The sequence below is a fragment of the Semicossyphus pulcher genome, unplaced genomic scaffold (assembly GCF_022749685.1).
Source record: "Semicossyphus pulcher isolate SPU_LCO1_2020_fin unplaced genomic scaffold, fSemPul1.0.p SCAF_17, whole genome shotgun sequence".
Classification (NCBI taxonomy): Eukaryota; Metazoa; Chordata; class Actinopteri; order Labriformes; family Labridae; genus Semicossyphus; species Semicossyphus pulcher.
Window position 1 is genome coordinate 2692697 of NW_027211681.1, and position 18493 is coordinate 2711189.

Here is an 18493-nt window from a genome sequence, read left to right on the forward strand (position 1 = left end):
TGTAAAGACAGATTTCAGCCACACAATAGGTTTATCAGTGTTTGTTCATTTTAATAGATAAAATAAATAAAAGTACTTTCCAGGAAATCATTTTGGCCACTGCGGGTACATGTCGGGGTTAACAGTAAAGATGGGAAGTCATCTGGAAAGAAGGTTTCAGCGAACATTTCGTACACTTATTTATCTTTTTTTTTACACAGCTGTCTGAAACCAAAGCAAAGGTGAATAACGTTTGTGGTCTTTTTTTTCTTTAAATCAGAGAACATTCAGAGTCTTCAACGGTCCATCATCGACAATGGAGGGGGTTTCCTCTGCGCCCACTCCTCCCCCTACTCCCCTCACTCATCCATCCCTCCTTCCTTTCTCAAATGTGTCGTTTCCAAGGGCGCTCCCGGTGGCTAGGTGGACGACCGGGACTCACGCGGACAGGCAGTCCAGGGAGTCCAGGGTGAGAAAGACGTCCGCCTTGCACTGGAAGGTGCCCGTCCCGTCCCGCAGCAGCTCGCAGCTCTTCAGGTTTGGAGAGATGTCTTTTACGCAGATGGCCTGCAGGAGGGGAGAGTAAAGTGATGGGACAATTACTGTTAACGAATGTTAAGAAATGCAAAATAAGCTTTAAATGACAAACTTATCAAGGCAAATTGGAATATTTCGTTGTATAATTATAGCAGGCTGAAGCGATGATAAAGGAAATGTGGAACAGTCGCTTTTTAAAATATTTTTTTTATTTCGTCCTATATTTCTGTTTTTTTTTATTCGTCCGCGGGCAATGATAAAAATTCAATTAAAATTCAGAAAATGTCTTCATCTAACTTGTAAATGACCGCTTTGTCACCATCTTTTACTGCAATACTTTCACCTGCAGCGCTCACTGCTTTGCGCCTTTACGCACCAGTTATTAAACTTTCCCCACAAATTTGATCTTAACTGTTTGTGTTGTCTTTATAAAGGAAAACGAAACAAGAGCAATTCATATTTCTGACAAATAATCGTTAACCTGAAATATGTTTTGCTTTCAATGTGCAAGCAGTGCTATTAATGTGTCTCTTGTGGTGCTCAAAAGCAATTTTTACGCGCGTCTCTTTTTATGTTATAAATACCAAACACTCCTCAAATAGTTAAAAAATCAAGTTGATTGCCTCCTCACTGTACTCACCATGCTTTTGAGGATGGAGATCTCCTTGTTGGTCTCTGGAAGCACGCTGTTACCTGCTGTCTCTCCACTGTCCATCAGCGTCTCCTCGGACTCGGCCCTCCGGACGTACGGTGACCTCCTAATACCGGACAGCAAACCAGAGGCTCGGCCCACCGAGTAGTAACTGGGCCCGGTGGACTGCTTGTACCAGGCTTCGACTGATGGGCAAGAGATGAGCAGAGACACTCCGACGCACACCACGGCGAACCTGACTGACCTCTCCATGTCTGGAACTGTCTTGGCACTTATTGCGCTTTTCTCGTCTGTTCTGGCTGACTTGATGTTTTGCTTGTTCTTTGAAAACTTTCTCCTGCTTATATAGGCTGACTGGGCGATGTGATCGTGATCCAGGACGTTCGTCAAATCACAATGGATGTGGGCGGATGATGTTCCGGTGTGTGTGTGTGTGTGTGTGTGTGTGTGGTATAGAGTATGAGGGGGTTGGAGATGTATGGACACGTCAGCTCGTCTCTGACGCTCGAGGAGTTAAAAGTAAAATTGATTAAGGATAGACGTTGACGTAAGACATCAAAATTCAAAGGTTTACAGAAAGCTTTTAATAGAGAAGCTTCTGTGCTTAACTAATTTAAATGACTTATTCTTAGATCTAAAATTCCCTATATATCTAAATACAATGTCTTACTTTAACAGGACAGAGTGATCCATTTCCTAAATAACAACAACTGGTTTGACAATGAAAAGTCAGAATTTAAATGAGGAGATTTGGATTTAAATGGTCTGGACACACATAAGACTTGAAAGCCATTAAACCGGGTCAGTGCTTGCATGACAGAAGCTGAACAACAAAGCAGAATCAGAGGCCTGTCTTTAAAAAGACTTTACATGAGTGAAAATGGACATATATGGAGTAAAAGAAATAAGCAGATCAATAAACATGCGTGAATAATCGACTGATCCAAATTGTTCCTGCAGCTATTAACATGGCTGGACTTTAAATCAGTCTCACTTCAAAGCGCAGCTCTGATCAATCAATAGAAAGCTTTTCCTGATTGATTTGTCGACCTCACCGGTCATGCGTCAGGAACTCCAGATCCTGTGTAATCAGCTGATCAGGAGGAGAATGACATCAATGGAGACTGAATCAAAAAGGATGCACATACATTTGTTCAATTGAATTAAACATAAACAGTTACATAGTTTGTGTCCATGTTGCCCTTCTATGACACAGGGTAATGAGGGGGTCTGGATGATAGGAACATCTACCTCTAATGTAAAGAAACAGATAAGGAGGACCGCTGGCTGGAGTGATGAAATTATCTGGTACATAAAGAACAATGATTCTGAAAGCAGGAATAAAGGCAGTGCTAGTTTTTTTTATTATCACTAAAAGCAGCATTTACATACAAAAATACAAATACAAATAAATCTCATTTATTTTATAAGAGGAATCAATTGCTCGATGTATGTTGTTCACATGTCAACCAAGATAAGTAACAGTACCATCAGAGTCCATCAGAGTCCATTGTAGAGTGGTCTGCAGTGCGGCTCTAGTTTGTCCTCCAGGACGTAGTCAGGTCCACAGACCCAGGGGTCCCCCGTCTCCCACTGCCACTTCTGCAGACTCTGCCTCAGGCTGTCCAGCACGGCGCTGTATGACGGGTCTGATACCAGGTTCCTTGTTTCCAGAGGGTCTGCCCTGTGAGGGTGAAGCAGTTGTTCAGATTAAAACATCATATGCAGAGTCAGAGTGGTCACCAAGCCATAACTTTGAATCAGACTACATGTAACTTTTCTCAAAAGTTTATAGAAAATTAAAAGGAAACTAACCACCACATGCAACTCCTGAATTCCCAGAAAAATGTAAAAAGGCATGATCTCAGTCTCCTCTGTGGGTCCAGGTCTCAACAGTTCAGAGAAAACCCAGAGCAGGCCTTAACAATGAATTATAAAGAAATGTTCCTGTCTGCGATGAATGATCATGTTTGAAAGTCATATTAAATTCCAAAGAATTCTGCCTTTTTAGAGCTTACTTCTGATTCTAACACAATTTCTGCAAACAGTACTCGTCATGTTGATGCTCATGTCTTATATCTAAATACTTGCAATCAGTCTAAAAAATATCTTTAAATTATGAATAAAAGCCATAATATAATATACAGTATAACGGAACAAATGGTCTGAACAATACTTGCTCAGAAACATAGAGATTTGATACAGATTGTGGATTTACAATGACTTAAAACAGGAAAAAGAAGCAAATCCTTGAGTTTGAAAAGCTAAAACCACAGGGTTACACGTTACTCAGCAACCAGGTTACCGTCCACAAGCACTTTTATTACTGACTATGAATTTACCTCTCTGTAAGAGTCACAGCAAAGAGGGCAACAAGTGTTATCCTTTGATAATTCATAGTGCACCTCCTGCTTCATTTAGGTACACTATCATACTAATTACATCACATTGGTTCTGCTATTGAGGGAAATCCTGAAAATATAAAGACAGTACGTCTAATCTAGTACGAATCTATATTGTTTCATCATTTACTGTGAGTCAGAGAAACAGAGAATAAATATATAATTGATGGTTAAACTGGAGAATAAAAGTTGTTTACACTGCCGTCTCTGGTTAAAGGTGCTCAGTAGTGCATCAATAATGACTCCTCACAGTGATGTCACAGGGTCATGGAGTACACCTGTTGCTCACTTCTGCTGGCTGTTGTTTAAGGCAGGGCACCAAATAAGGATTGATGCAGGAGAAGAGCACCGTTTTATCACAGTTTCTTCCTCTAGGGCAGCAATTTCTGAACATTTTCTTATCAATAAATAATACAACTTTTAATAGTGTTAGATGTACCTCAATTAAATTAGAGGAACTGAAGGACAAGCACTGCTATCAATCTGCTTAGAGCTTTGATAGGCATCTACCAAATATCCTCTTTACTGAATCATCACATTGCACATGCTTCTTCTATGTAGGCTGAAAACATGTTGAACCTGGTGAGTGTCAGCAGCTGAAACAGACCTGGAGTCGTACAGCTCCCAGCGCTCTCTGTAGTAATACTGCTGCAGGCTCTTGAACCAGTGGGTGGGCTTGCTCAGCCGGGTGCGGTTCAGCAGGTCCTGGAAGGTGGGGGACACGTACACGTCCTGGTCGATAGGGAAGGGCATGCGGTAGTGAAGGTTGTGGAGGAGGTTGTACGCCCCCTGGTGGACAGAGCGGGTTGGGTAGTACATGGTAACCTGAAAACAAAACAGACATCAAAGTTGCTGATCTTCATTAATGCTTATTCCTAATGTCACATTTTGAACTGTCTGTAAGCAGTGGAGCTCACAGACCTCGTGGAGCGACTGGCTGGCGTAGACGGTGTGCCAGCTGCTGGGCTCAGTGACCAGAGCGGGTAGTAAGGAGCGCCCGGTGAGGTGGACGGGGGTGGAAGGGCTGCCGGGGAGGCTGTAAGACGGGTAGGGGACAGAGAACCAGTCCAGAATGGTGGGAGTGATGTCTGCCAAAAACAGAGAGAGAGAAGGAGACGAGAGGAAGGAAATATAAGACAAGGTCAAACTTTTCCTTCAATCAAATTCTCATATTCGTAGTTAAATACTTCACATGTTCTCCAAAGCTGGCATTATACAGTGACAAATATTTATGTTAATTTCTCACACTCAGTATTCATCACAACACCTTTTTATATTCTTGATACCAATGTTAGGGTATTTAAAATGTGTTGTAATTATCTTTTGCAGGCAATTATATTATATTTTGTTATTTATTACTGTTTAAAGATAGACATATTTAAATGTACATTTTTTGCTCTTTCATGTGATCATTTTCAGTTTATCTGAGATCTGCTGCTGATGCATCATTGTTAAGTCTCCCTCTTGTGGCTGATTAAACACACCAGATAAACACACCAACATCCCGGTTTGTTCATTATTTTAACTGGTCCCAATCTCAGGGGTCTGTTACTATGATAATAGTGATTTGCCTCTTTCAGCTATCATCCATCTCTTACCCAGCAGGCTGACGTAAGCCTGGCTGGTGTCTCCCCATCGCTCTCTGTGCTCCGGAGAGGACACCAGCATTGGCTCTGCTGTCCCGGAGTGATACAGGTTGGTTCTGCCGTTCGGGAAGGGGATGCCGTTATCTGAGCTGTACATGACCAGTGTGTCATTCTCATAACCAGCGTCCCTGAGCTCCTGCAGAACCAGGCCGATACCTGCCAAGGAGATTTACACCATCAAAGCTTAGTGTTTAACAAGAATGGCTTCTATTCATTCTCTTTTGTCTGTTGTTACACACCTTGGTCCAGCCTGCTGACTGTGGTGTACTGAGCTGCCAGGTCGGCTCGCGCTGCAGGTGTGTCCGGCACAAAAGGAGGAACCTGAACGTACGAGGGATTCAGAAAGATCAGATTAATTTGTTTTAGTTTTATATCAGTATAACAGCAGCAGCAGAAGTCTGACCATGAAGTATATACATGTATTTTATTTCACTGACCTTCACTTGTTCTGGTGTGTAATATTCCGGAGTCCAGTCAGGTATTCTACCCATCCCCATTTCACCATTCCCAAACTTCTCACAGAAAGCTCCGTACTGGGGCTGTGAGTGTCCACAGCGATGTGTGTCATGGAAAGCAACATAAAGGAAAAACGGCCTCTCTTCCTCTTTTACACTGTCTTTATTCTCTTCTTTCTTTCGCCTTCGTTCAAAGGTTTCCTCTTTATGGGTCTGGAAAAACTTGCGGACCAGAAGTTTGATGCGGGTGATGTTCCTCCCCACCTGGAGGACAGAATTGTTCTCCTCTGTGTACGCAAAATCAAACGGGTAAACAGAACCAGGGCCGACATGCTTCTTCCCAATTATACCTGTGGGAATAAAGGGGGAAGAAAGAGAGGGAGGGGGAGAACTGGTGATAAAAGGCAAGACTGTGTGTGAGAGTACTTGAAATAAGCTTGCTTTATTTACCTGTGTGTACACTGGCTTGGCTGAGGAGCAGCGGCAGACTTTGAACTCCGTCAAACGAGTTGAAGTGGTGAACACCCTGATGAAGCCCGTACATGCCGTTCTGGTGCTGAAAACACAAATAAATCATAATTCATATCCAATGACTCAGACATCCTTATGTGTGCATTTGTGTGTGTCATTTTTTTTTTACCTGCGGCAGGCCGGTGAGGATGGTGGAGCGGCTGGGGGAACAGCTGCTGACAGACGTGAAGGCGTTGTTGAACACCAGGCTACGCTGGGCCAGAGAGCGCAGGTGAGGCGTGTGGACCACAGAGTTGTTATACACCTCCGTCTCAAAACCTGCATCATCAGCTGGAAAAGGTGAAGACACAAGTTGTTAAATCCTACCCTGTTAATAGGGGAATGGTGAGCGTCTCTCACATTAATGAAAATGTAATCAGAAAAAACAATACATTAGGTAATATATTAGGTAATACGGTTCAATACGATGACACCCTGAGAGATCAATGTCTCTAAATATGTTTGGCTATGTTGCACACCAGTAGAGACTTGTGTATGGCCCAATATTTTTTATAATTTTAGTATCAATCTGATCAGTGAAAATCCTAAATGCAGTCCTGCAATAAATCAAACATTCAATGAAGTTATGTAATTTTCAGAGACTTGTTAGCCTAGTGTTTAGTTTGTCGTGCAGTTAGATGCATTACACTAAGTGTTTGTGTTATTTTGTTCACCCCGTTTATATCAGTAAGTGTTGAATAACCCAGAAAAACCTCTGTATAATTGCATTGCTACCCTTGTAGGACTCTTGCATTCAATTTAGCAAGAGGGTAGGTAGAGAACGATGTAGCCTAAAACTTCACTCACCAATAATTAAAAGAACATTTCTCTTCTTCGACTCTCCGACGCAGCATGATGCCCAAATGAGAAAAAACAACTTAAGCAGCATGATCATGATGATTATCTCTCTGAAATGTTAACAAAACCAAGCTAAATCTGAAAACCTCCGCCGGTCTTGCTTTGAAACATTTTATGAGTCAAAACAATTACATTAAATAAAAAACATAAACTTAGTCGTCAAAATTAATACAAAAATCACATAAAGTGACAAGCGGAGCTGGCATTTTCATCAGTAAACGACAACGCTATACACATTTTAACTTCTTCCTCAAACAACTTAAGCCCCGCCCTTCTACGGTCACATGACGGAGATCACGTGAGGACAGCCAACAGGAACCACTGTCTCGCGCTTCGACAGCAAAATGTCAAATTTTGGGAAGTGGTTTTCGCGAAAGGAACAACAGCGCTTTGATAGGAAATCACAGCCGAACCGATAAATTATGCTAGAGATGAAGGAAAGAGGTTGGGTAAGAGGTTTTATTTGATTATTCTGTTGTTTTTATATTCTTTTCTATGGTGTTGCTGGTGCTTTTTTTGTTGTTTTCTTATGTATTCTGCTCTACTATTCTATTCTACTTATTCTACTTTATTGGCTATCATACTATTCTTCTCTATTCTAGTCCTATACTGTACTGTCTTTTGTTTTTTTCTACTCCATTTTATTTTATTGTGTTGTTTTTTCTGCTCATCTCTATTCTATTCTATTGTGTTGTGTAGTTTTGTATTCTCTGTTTTTTTAATCCTTTTATATTCCTCTCTATCTATCATTTTTGTACCTGTCACGCAGCTATAGATTATTCATGTTCTTCTAAGTTGTAAGGAAGAGTATTGTATCCTTCTTTACGTGAACACATAATCGGGAACATTTAGCCAGAAATGAAATATCACACTATAAGATGAGGCTGCTATTAATTCACATACATCTGAGGAACATTTCTTTGACTAGAAGTTTTCTGGCTTGTAATAGTGGAGGAAAAAGTGCTTTCTGCTGTAAAAGTGTCACTCATCCTAGACAGGTATGCAAAGCGCTGACCTGTCATGTGATCATCATATGATAATAAAAACCTCAAAGCTTGTTAAGGTGTAAGGGTCCATAGGGAGACATGAAAAACTGTCTTCAGGTATTTAACCCAAAACTAACTTGTAAACAGATGTGTGGTCATTCATCTGTCACATGGCAGCTTCCAAGTTTCCCCTCTTATGACCTTTTCTTTTTCTTTTCACTAAGATCACAACACCTGCAAATATGGCCTCCATTCTCTGTGCCGTGTTTTTGTGCAGAAAAAGGCAGAGATAAAAAGACACATGCATGCACACAGAGCACTTTTTTGTTGTGTTATCATGAATGAGGAACCAAGCAGCTCTTCTTACAATCCGATGACTGACATTTAAAGCAGAGAAAGGAAAATCAACTCTTTGTGTAAGTGTCTCTTATTCTGTAATCAGCTGACTCATGCTCACATTGGAATATGTAAAATGTCAGTTTTATCTTTGTGCACTTGTTGCCTTCACCTTTCATCATTTCTGGGGTCATCTTCCTCTCCAGGTTCTCCTTCCTCACCTCTAATCCTCGTGCAATGGATCAGCCTCTGTTAAGACGCGAGTCAGACGGCCGCCGGGGCTGCTGCTCCTACAGCACCCTGAAGGCCTGGCTACCCATCCTCTCCTGGCTGCCTAGGTACAACCTGAAGTGGCTTCAGATGGACCTGCTTGCAGGCCTCACTGTCGGGCTGACCACTGTGCCACAGGCGCTGGCTTACGCTGAAGTAGCAGGCCTTCCTGTGCAGGTAAATACTTTTATTTATACGCTTCATTGTTTGTAATCTGCAAAAAAAATAACTACAAAAAGAACAAACAAAAAGTAACACACATTACCGCCTGGAGGGGAACGTAAATCAGTGATGAAAATGATTAATTGCAACTCTATCATTAAATGTTAATTTTTTCTCTTCACAGTACGGACTCTACTCTGCCTTCATGGGGGGGTTCATCTACACCCTTCTGGGGACTTCTAAAGATGTGACACTGGGTCCCACAGCGATTATGTCCCTTCTGTGTTTCTCAGTGGTGGGTGGGCACCCAAACCAAGCCGTGCTGCTCAGTCTCCTCTGTGGACTCATCCAGGCTGTTATGGCATTACTCAGATTAGGTGATGGGAGGGGCTGCTGTGGTCATGTGAAAAACCTGTGACTCTTGGTGGTTTTCTTAATTTTGTCAACACTCGTGACCCAGGTTGATGCACGTAACACATATTTGACATGTGAGACATTACTTTTAAATGATAGTGATTATATTTAGCGTTACATCTTCCAGCCTGTTGGTTTAAGGGTGAGCTCCGTATCAACACCTAATATAAATATGTTAGAATATTAAAAAGAAACTGCTCAGAAAGACGAGAGAGTGTCATGTGCATGTTCATAGTTTAAAGGACAGAACTTCAGAGGATGTGAAGAAACAGGAGATTAGTTTGTGAGTTCAGGAGAACCACTTCCTGCCAACACATCTACGACTTCCTGTGCTGAACCACACACATTTCCTGCTCAATCTGTGGATCTCAGCCATGCTTTTATTTTGGGTCAAAGTCAGTGTCATGGCTCCGTTAATCATTCATGCACTTATGTCACAAATTTCCCTCCGGGGACAATAAAGTTTATCTTATCTTATCTTATCTTATCTTATCTTATCTTATCTTATCTTATCATGGTCTTGTTTGGCTTCTTCAGGTTTCCTTTTGGACTTCATCTCTTTCCCTGTAATAAAAGGCTTCACCTGTGCTGCTGCCGTAACCATTGGCTTTGGCCAGGTCAAGGTGAGAGTTTAACACGTATGTACACGTCTCGCACACACAAAGCGACAAAAACAACACACACACATCTACAGCACCACCAATTATCAGTTCCTGTACTCATTACCTAATGATACTATCAATGAGTGTCAGAGTTTCACATTTATTGTATTTATGGCAGCCTTCATCATTACTATGCTTTTCTTGCAAATGTATTATTTGCATATCTTTACACTAGTGTACCATTACTATTGGCATTGTAACCATAAGTATCTATTACCTGTTGTTGTTGTTGTTGTTGTTGTTGTAACAAGAACATGTGCTGTTGTTGTAACAAGAACATGTGCTGTTGTTGTTGCTCTCTATCCTGCATCTCCCTCCATCCCATTTTTCGGCCCATCCAGTCGAGGCAGATGGCTGTTCAACATGAGTCTGGTTCTGCTCGAGGTTTCTGCCTGTTAAAAGGAAGTTTTTCCTTCCAATTTGCCGAATGTTGCTAAGTGCTACTCATGGTGATTCATGTTGGGCCTCTCTTTAAATAACATAAGTACGGTCTAGACCTGCTCTTTCTATAAAGTGTCTCGAGATTACATCGGTTATGATTTGGCGCTATACAAACACAATTTGATTGATTATATCACAGTTTTATTGCTACACATCTGACGTGGAAAACAACAATAAAAGTTAAATAAAATGAAGCAATATGCACATATATAAGATGGCAAGCAACTCATAATCATGAATTATTAGAAGTGAAAAACTTTCAGTGTGAGTTGTAACTTTTTAGCTCTCAAATATTGATCTTGAATCAGCATCAGTGTCAGTTGGCTCTACACCAGTGAACAGTTTACAGACTTAATGGCTTTGCTCTTTACTCTGCAATTAACTTTGGCATTTATCTTTAGCCCGTCAGTGTCACTTGTGACCACAGTATACCTCCAGCAAAAGTAACTCTCAAGAACTTTAAAGTTATTATCTCCAAGATCTCAGTTTCGTTCTCTCTAGCGGCACTCTATGGCAATAAACAGTAATTGTGGGGATATATGACGGTTGGCTCCCTCTTTTACAGTTGTAACTCTTCATTTTCCTCACTGACGGTCGCTTTCCTTTTAGACTGTTTTCCTTCATCTGAGCGTCAAATTAGTTTTTCTTTGGATTTTCACTTATTTTTGAAGTTGTATCTGAAGTCTCCATCTTTTCTTTTCTTTCTTTGTTCAGCCATAGTAGATCACTGTTTACTCGCAACACTTGCAGAGACCGTAAAGGCAGCCACTTAGCTCCGCCTACCCTCTCTGGCAGACCAACCACTGCTGGGTGATGGAAACGCGTCACTAACTGGGCGCCGCTTGTGATTTTTTCTGTGAATGTCGCCACAGACACACAGTCCGTAATAATACTATATACTGCAAATGCAAAAGCTTTCATCAGTGGGCCATAGACTCAGTCACCATTGTGTTACCTCATTCAGCGATAGATAGTGACTGAACATTTATTTAAATGAAAATCTTCGAGATTATATCTTTAATTTATCTTCCCAACCAATTCAGTTTTTTATCTAATACTTCTTCCACAGTTTTAATCTAGTACATGTAAATATTTTGTCCCCTCTGCCAAACAAAAGTTGCTGTTTGCATCTAAAAAGCAAACACAGAACTCCACTTATTCACCCTCTATGTTCATAATTTCACCACCTCCACTCTACGTCTCAGTGGTTTCAGATGACAGCAGACCTGTTGTCTCTGTTTCCAGAACATTCTGGGACTGAAAGGCGTTCCCCAGGAGTTCTTCCTGCAGGTGTACTACACCTTCTACAAGATCCCAGAGGCAAGGATAGGTGATGTGGTGCTGGGGCTGCTCTGTCTCGCTCTTCTCATCATGTTGTTGTTGATGAAGACCAACCTGAGCTCTGACGAATCTGACGACTCCACCTGCTCCAGAGTCGCCAGGAAACTAGTGTGGACTGTTGCTACCAGTTAGTACCTGTGTGGATGTAACCATGTGTGTGTGTGCGTGCGTTCGTGTGTACGAGAGTGTCTGTCTGTCCTCCATGACAGTGTACCAAATCTGTATTTTACTGTGTGTTTGAAGTATATTTCAGATAAACTTTTCTAAATCTTCCTCTTTCCACTAATTTATTTCTCTCTCTTTGTCAGTGCGTAATGCCCTGGTGGTCGTTGCTGCATCCTGTGTAGCATTTTCTTGGGATGCTTACGGTTATCAAGTATTTACAATAACTGGGGAAACTTCCAGAGGCCTCCCTCCGTTCAGGCCTCCACCCACCTCAGACACCACTGCCAATGGCACTGTCGTCTCCTTTAAAGAGATTGTTGAGGTAAGGAGCAGAGACGAGGCTGCCAACTGGTTCAACTGGTTCAACTGGTTCAACTTGTTCAACTGCTGACTGCAGTTTATCTTTTTAATTCATGTTTGAGTTGCAACTTTCACTTCCCAATCCTTTACTTTGCAAGAAGAGCAGCTGACAGTCCTCCTGTTGTGTTTGTGTGCAGGGCTTTGGAGGAGGGTTGGCTGTGATTCCCTTTATGGGTCTGCTTGAGAGCATCGCTATTGCTAAAGCTTTTGGTAAGTGTGGATCTGGGGATGGCAATGTCAGCCAATCAGTCAGTATGTGTTGAGTGAAAAGTCTCGACAACCATTAAATTGTAATAAAGTGTGACACAGACTTTCATCCAAAGTTTTAATTCATCCAGAACTTTGGTTTATGACCAGAATCCTGCAAAACGTGTGACATTCCCATCAGCATCAGTTGTACTTTGTGTTTTTTGCTTTGTTCTAATTACCAAATGTTAGCATGCTTAATGTTAGCAACTAGTTCAAAGCATCACTGTGCCAAAGCAACTGGCATGGCTTTACACTTTTTCAGCTCCCAAGTCAAAATGAGTTCATTCAAACACACTTATAAAAATTTGGAGACTTTGTAAAAGCATTTTTTTTAAATCCTGTTTCTAAAGCACTTCTCCACACTAAAGCAACAGCAAAGTGGTGTGGTAGGGTTTCATCTGAACTTCCTGTTTCTCCTCAGCCAGTCAGAACGACTACAGAATTGATGCAAACCAGGAGCTGCTGGCCATCGGTGTGACCAACATCATGGGCTCCTTTGTGTCAGCCTACCCTGTCACCGGCAGCTTTGGGAGGTGTGTGTGTGTGTGTGTGTGTGTGTGTGTGTGTGTGTGTGTGAGAGAGAGACATGACACCAAGGGGATTCAGGATTTTGTTTTTGTGCACTTTAATGCTTTTAAGTCCCTAATGGACAGAGACATGGGGGTAAGAGGATGGCTGTGGGGAGGGTGGGGTGAGGCACAAGAGAGGGTTCGGAGAGAGAGAGAGAGCGAGAGAGAGAGTGAGAGAGATAGAGAGAGAGAGAGAGAGAGAGAGAGAGAGAGAGGCAGTAGAAGCGATGGGACATAGAGAGCAGAGAGAGAGTATAAAGCTGGAGTTGTGGTGCAGTAGATGTGTATTAATGAACAGGGAGGAAGAGTTCAGGGCGGGACAAAAAGATGAAAAACAAAGGGACGGGCGACTTGCATCAGAGATTGTGGCAGTTAAAAGGCACACACCAACACACGGGCACACACACGCACACACATTTCAAGTGTGCTTTTGAGTATTTTATCTTCAGTAGCAGTTGTACCCTCTGAGTCTTGTTCATCATCACAACTAGATATAACTTCAAACCTCTTCCTCCACCTCGTTAACCAACTGAAGTCAAAGTGTCCAAAGAGAAACAAAGATGGCCATGAAATGTTTTTATTCTGAAATGATGAATCTACAAATAAAAGAACAGAGAGTTCATGTGGGCGTCACAGGCCGATTAAAAGCACCAGAAGATAGCTATTTATTATTCAATCTTCATCACTTCACTTGTAACTGTTTTGTTATTCGAATAGGCCTGAACTCCGAAGGCAACAAAGCATCAAGGCTGCCCAGGTGTGTGTGTGTGTGTGTGTGTGTGTGTGTGTGTGTGTGTGTGTGTGTGTGTGTGTGTGTGTGTGTGTGTGTGTGTGTGTGTGTGTGTGTGTGTGTGTGTTGTAAGAGAGAGACAGATTGCAGATTGTCATATATTTACAGTGTCGTGTTTTCTTCTCACATCCAGGACAGCTGTGAACTCTCAGACTGGTGTTTGCTCTCCAGCTGGAGGGATCGTCACCAGTGAGTCCTGATGCTTTCAACATTCACTGCCTCTTTTCTGACCTCTTGTGGTGGTCTGTGTTAGCATATATTCCTCATCTTTTTTTCTTTTTTACTTCATATTCTCTCTCTTCTTCTGTCTCTCTCTCTCTTTCTGTCGTGTATTGTAGTGTTTGTGTTGAGATTATTTTCTGCTGTTTTACCAGTAGGTACATAAAGTGTCCCTCTAAATGTCACCTCCTCTCTGTGTGTTCCTGTAGGTATGATCGTGTTGCTTTCCCTGGCGTTCCTCATGCCGGCCTTCTATTACATCCCCAAAGCTTCTCTCGCTGCTGTAATCATCTGTGCGGTAGCTCCCATGGTGGATTACCGCATTGTAGCGAAGATGTGGAGGATACGCAGTAGGTGTCTGCTCAGAGTTTTACTGTCTCATGTTTAATTGTGGTCTCATGCTAATGTGTCTTCCACAGAGCTGGACCTGCTGCCCTTTGTTGTGACGTTCCTGATGAGTTTCTGGCAGGTGCAGTACGGCATCGTAGGAGGTGTGGCTGTATCTGGAGCTCTGCTGCTCTACTACATAGCAAGACCCCAGATAAAGGTATAGACAGTCTGAACAGGAATCACATGTAGCCTGTTAATGGCAGCATACAAAGTTTGCTTTACTTGATTTCTGTAAAGTTACTTTTATATTAGACGCATTGTTACTGGACATGATTGTTACAACCAAAATAACTTTGAATGCATCCAGATGTTTTGATCCGCCTTCAACCAGCCAGAGCTACAAACTTAAAACAACGTTGAGTTAAATTTAAAGATACTTTACGTCTTGTTGTAATTATCTACAACACAATAAACAGTTTGATGACTGCTTTTAGTAGCCAGATACCTGTGATGGTCTTTGAACAAAAACTTACATAAAGTTTGTCCAAATAATGAGCAGTACTTTTGCCTCAGTTCATGAGGGATGTAGATTTTTTAGGCATTTATTCCCGAAACCCATCGGTCTGATAAAAATTTAGCTTTTTGTTAATCTCTCTAAACAGACATCTGCATACAAGTGCAGCTTACAGTCTTGTCGTAGAACTCGTCTCTAAATTCTAACTAAATTCTCTTGGATCAAGTTGCTAGTCGGACTGTGAACAATGACGAGCGCACAAAAGAAGAAGTTTTTGCCCTGGAAATCCTTGTATCTGTTATCTGAATATCTGATGGCTGCACGAAAAGCAGTTATTAATGGTGCATCTTAATGACACTCTGTTCTGCATTAACTTTCTCCAGCTTGCACTTCCTCTTAAAGATACAGGAATTCACTAACCTAGGTAGAATAAGATTACAACTTTGAGGTAAACTGAGTGAAACACAAAGGACAAAGGTTTGCTTGGTTGTGTGGAACATCATAAAGTATATCATGATATCGGAACGTGCAAGAGTAACAGATTTGTCTTAATGATATGTGTCTGTGGTGTGCAGGTGTCTGATCACGGTGTGCTGGTGATGGAGTTGGGCAGCGGACTCAGCTTTCCTGCTACAGAGTACCTCAGCCGCATCATACACACTCAGGCTCTGCAGGGTGAGGATTTGTTTGATAGTCTCAGCTTGTGTAGAGGATACTTACATATTACAGTTTTTCCTCTTATTTACTCTCCCATTAATGACTCTCCCCCAGTGTCTCCCCCGCGTTCGGTGGTCCTGGATTGCCATCATGTCAGCATCATTGATTACTCAGCGATCAGCGAGCTCAAGGACCTGCTGAGCCAGTTCAAACTACGAGAAGTGACACTAGTCTTTTCCAGGTTGCGGGTGAGACTTGAGTAACAGATTATTGTCCCTGTAATCCATCATGCACTAAAAATGTTTGTAACTCGTCTGTTTTAGCCTCTTTTTCTCACACTCCGTTTCCTCTGTTTCCCACCTTTAGCCCTCTGTTCTGGATGTTCTCCTGGCAGCTGACCTGCAGGACCTCAGGTATACAAACTCTGTCCAGGCAGCCATAGAGATGGACTCAGGAAACCTCAAAGATCAGTGACATTTCTGATCTGGGATTATTTGGCACTCATGAAGTTGTAAGTGACGAACTACCTCCAACAACTGATTTACTGGCCGTACAGTATGTCGCCTGCCAGTGGCCAAGTGCTGCCCCTTCTTTCTACCATCAAAGGAAGTGCTGCAGCGATGAACATGACTTATTGTGATATCTCTGACATTCCAACACTACATTATCATCACACAACAACGTTGGACCAAGTCTACTACAGTGTTTTATAATGTTTTATATGGATTTGAGGGACATTATGTACTTTGCATAAAAAAATAGATAACAAGATACTTTATATAACTGATATTTATATATATTTTTAACTAACAGAGACCTCCCTATGCTGTCTTTTTGGGCTGAAGGTAATCGGTTAGCTTCTAGAGACCAAATCTTAATTTAAGTGAATAGGGACGATGGGTGTTTCGTCAGTTTGTGTAGTCCTAGAGGGTCTCCAATACCAAAATATGATGGGTGGTTTATTTACTAGGACCAGTGTCAAGCAGAGGTTACTGATTTTTTTCTACAACATAAACCATAAACCCACACAAGGTTTAAATGATAAAATGTTAAGACATGAGGTTTTATGTGTGTCAAATTTGTTATTTAATTAGATGACTTTAAAGAAATCCATTTTAACTGACTGAATATTTTGTGTTTAACTGTGTCAAAAAGCAAAACCAGTAAGTCTTTAATTTCATCATTAAAACAAAAAAAAACATTTTCCAGAGAGAGTGAGAACTCTTCATACACCCTGCCTTAATCACAAGGTAAAGTCATGGGATTTTCAATACAACTCAAGGGTCAACATTAAATCTGCAAAGAATAACTTATAGAGAACAGCACAGTCCAAAAGTCCAGCCCCAAGCTGGTGTCACTTACATAATACCATGAAGTGTTTGTACTCTTTAGGTCAGATTAATCTGTTTAATTCATCCATCCTCTGACCCTGTAATCCATCAACTGTGTCCAGCATGAGTGATTGTTTGCCTGACTGTTGCACCACTGGGAAAAGTTCCTGATCACAGACCAGTGAAAATATATTATGCAAAAAAAGAAATGCATATTTACAGCTGCTCACCTCATAAAAGTTAGTTTTTGTGAAGACATATCTGTTTTTAATCTCCTGTCTTCAGCAGGGGTGCGAGCACATTCCACACAGGGCCTCACTACCTCATGGGCCTTAAGGTGCCCCTCTGTCTGAGATTTGTATGGCAGCCTCCTGGTCAACCCAATCCACCTTTATCAGGTTCAACCGCATAAATGTGGCAGCCAGCACCTGATTTGCTGAACGTGTGCTGGGCGGAATGCAGCAGAACATGCCCCGACATACCATGCCTCCAGGACCGAGACTCTTACCAGAAAGGACCTTGGCTCGGAGTGATGTCTTTCTTTCAGAGCTAGCCTTGCAACCTGGCAGGCTTGGTGGCCTACCACCCATCTATGGCCTGCCTTAACGTCTGGTGGGGCCAGCGAAGCCTTGGTGGCGTCTTGCACCTAGGTCATAAGTGTGTACATAGTGTATATTTGTAAATAGTTAGCTTTTTTTGAGCAAGCATGGGATGCACTCTGGTGGCGGTTACATCTCATTCGAACTCAACTGCCCTTTTGTTAAGGCCCCTGCAGGAGAAAAGCACCTGCCTGGTTCCTCGTGGTGTGTCTTACAGAGTCCCTGTACATATGGAATATGTAGGGTGGAGAGACTCTCGACCACGCCGGAACATGGAGACGCTGGTCCCCATGATGTGTCAACACTGACCTGAGATTGATCATGTTGCACAAAAAGGAAAATTCCCCTGTGGGGGATCAATAAGCTTATCTGATTTTGTCTTAAAATATATTGACTCAGGACCTCGTTTGTGCGCCAGACCTGATTGACTTGTATCCTTCGTGTTATTCAAATTAATAAGTAACTCTTTTGATGTCATACTGAATTTATCAATGATTTATGTGTTTCGCCAATGAATGCTATGCATGGTCCTGTGGACAAACAAACAGGCCTATAAATTCTCACACACACTGGAAGATTGTCAGCTTCAACTCTTCCAATATTGGCCTCGCACAGTCTCTCCCAGGTCAGTACAAAGACTGGCAAAGTATCAGATGTGAATGCACTGCAGCATCATTGAAAATATGGTTTGAAAAATCTTTTTGCCCTTTTTCAGCAACTTTGTGTCATGGATGTGGTCCATAATGAGGCTGCCTGGGGGTTTGTTTTTGCTCCTAATTTTACAGATTTTTACAGGAAGCACCTCAGGTTAATCATCTGACTTATTGTTATGTTGTTTTAGACTGTATGACACATATCATTTAATTGTGTATTTACACTAGTTTGAAAAAAACAAATCTAAATAGGTTTGTTTTTGTGGATCTTTTTCTGTCATTTATATAGGCTTCAATTTAGGCTGTAATCAAATGAATTTGTGTCCTGACATAAAAATCATAACAGCTGGCTAGGGAGTGAGCCACCAGTGGGACAGGCGCTGCTTAGACAGTGGATGGCCCATGC

The 18493-nt window shown here is 41.8% G+C and overlaps 3 protein-coding genes across 3 annotated transcripts; 1 reads left to right on the forward strand and 2 right to left on the reverse strand.

Moving 5' to 3' along the window:
* Positions 1-67: 67 nt before the first annotated feature.
* npb (neuropeptide B) lies at positions 68-1466 on the reverse strand. Its single transcript, XM_069666556.1, has 2 exons — positions 1157-1466; positions 68-546 (listed from the first exon to the last, which is right to left on the reverse strand). Exons 1-2 carry the CDS (start codon positions 1418-1420, stop codon positions 418-420), a joined length of 393 nt encoding a protein of 130 aa, XP_069522657.1. The 5' UTR covers positions 1421-1466; the 3' UTR covers positions 68-417.
* Positions 1467-1819: 353 nt separating this feature from the next.
* On the reverse strand, positions 1820-7292 carry sgsh (N-sulfoglucosamine sulfohydrolase (sulfamidase)). Its single transcript, XM_069666052.1, has 9 exons — positions 6989-7292; positions 6312-6472; positions 6122-6227; positions 5654-6021; positions 5456-5537; positions 5169-5372; positions 4492-4658; positions 4178-4395; positions 1820-2852 (listed from the first exon to the last, which is right to left on the reverse strand). Exons 1-9 carry the CDS (start codon positions 7074-7076, stop codon positions 2669-2671), a joined length of 1578 nt encoding a protein of 525 aa, XP_069522153.1. The 5' UTR covers positions 7077-7292; the 3' UTR covers positions 1820-2668.
* Positions 7293-7363: 71 nt separating this feature from the next.
* Positions 7364-16860, forward strand: slc26a11 (solute carrier family 26 member 11). Its single transcript, XM_069665628.1, has 15 exons — positions 7364-7488; positions 8250-8441; positions 8568-8808; positions 8978-9170; positions 9745-9830; positions 11556-11778; positions 11960-12138; positions 12314-12386; positions 12847-12958; positions 13918-13973; positions 14213-14353; positions 14423-14550; positions 15423-15522; positions 15619-15752; positions 15871-16860. The coding sequence occupies exons 3-15, from the start codon at positions 8599-8601 to the stop codon at positions 15976-15978; spliced, it is 1743 nt and encodes a 580-aa protein (XP_069521729.1). The 5' UTR covers positions 7364-7488; positions 8250-8441; positions 8568-8598; the 3' UTR covers positions 15979-16860.
* The last annotated feature ends 1633 nt before the right edge of the window (positions 16861-18493 follow it).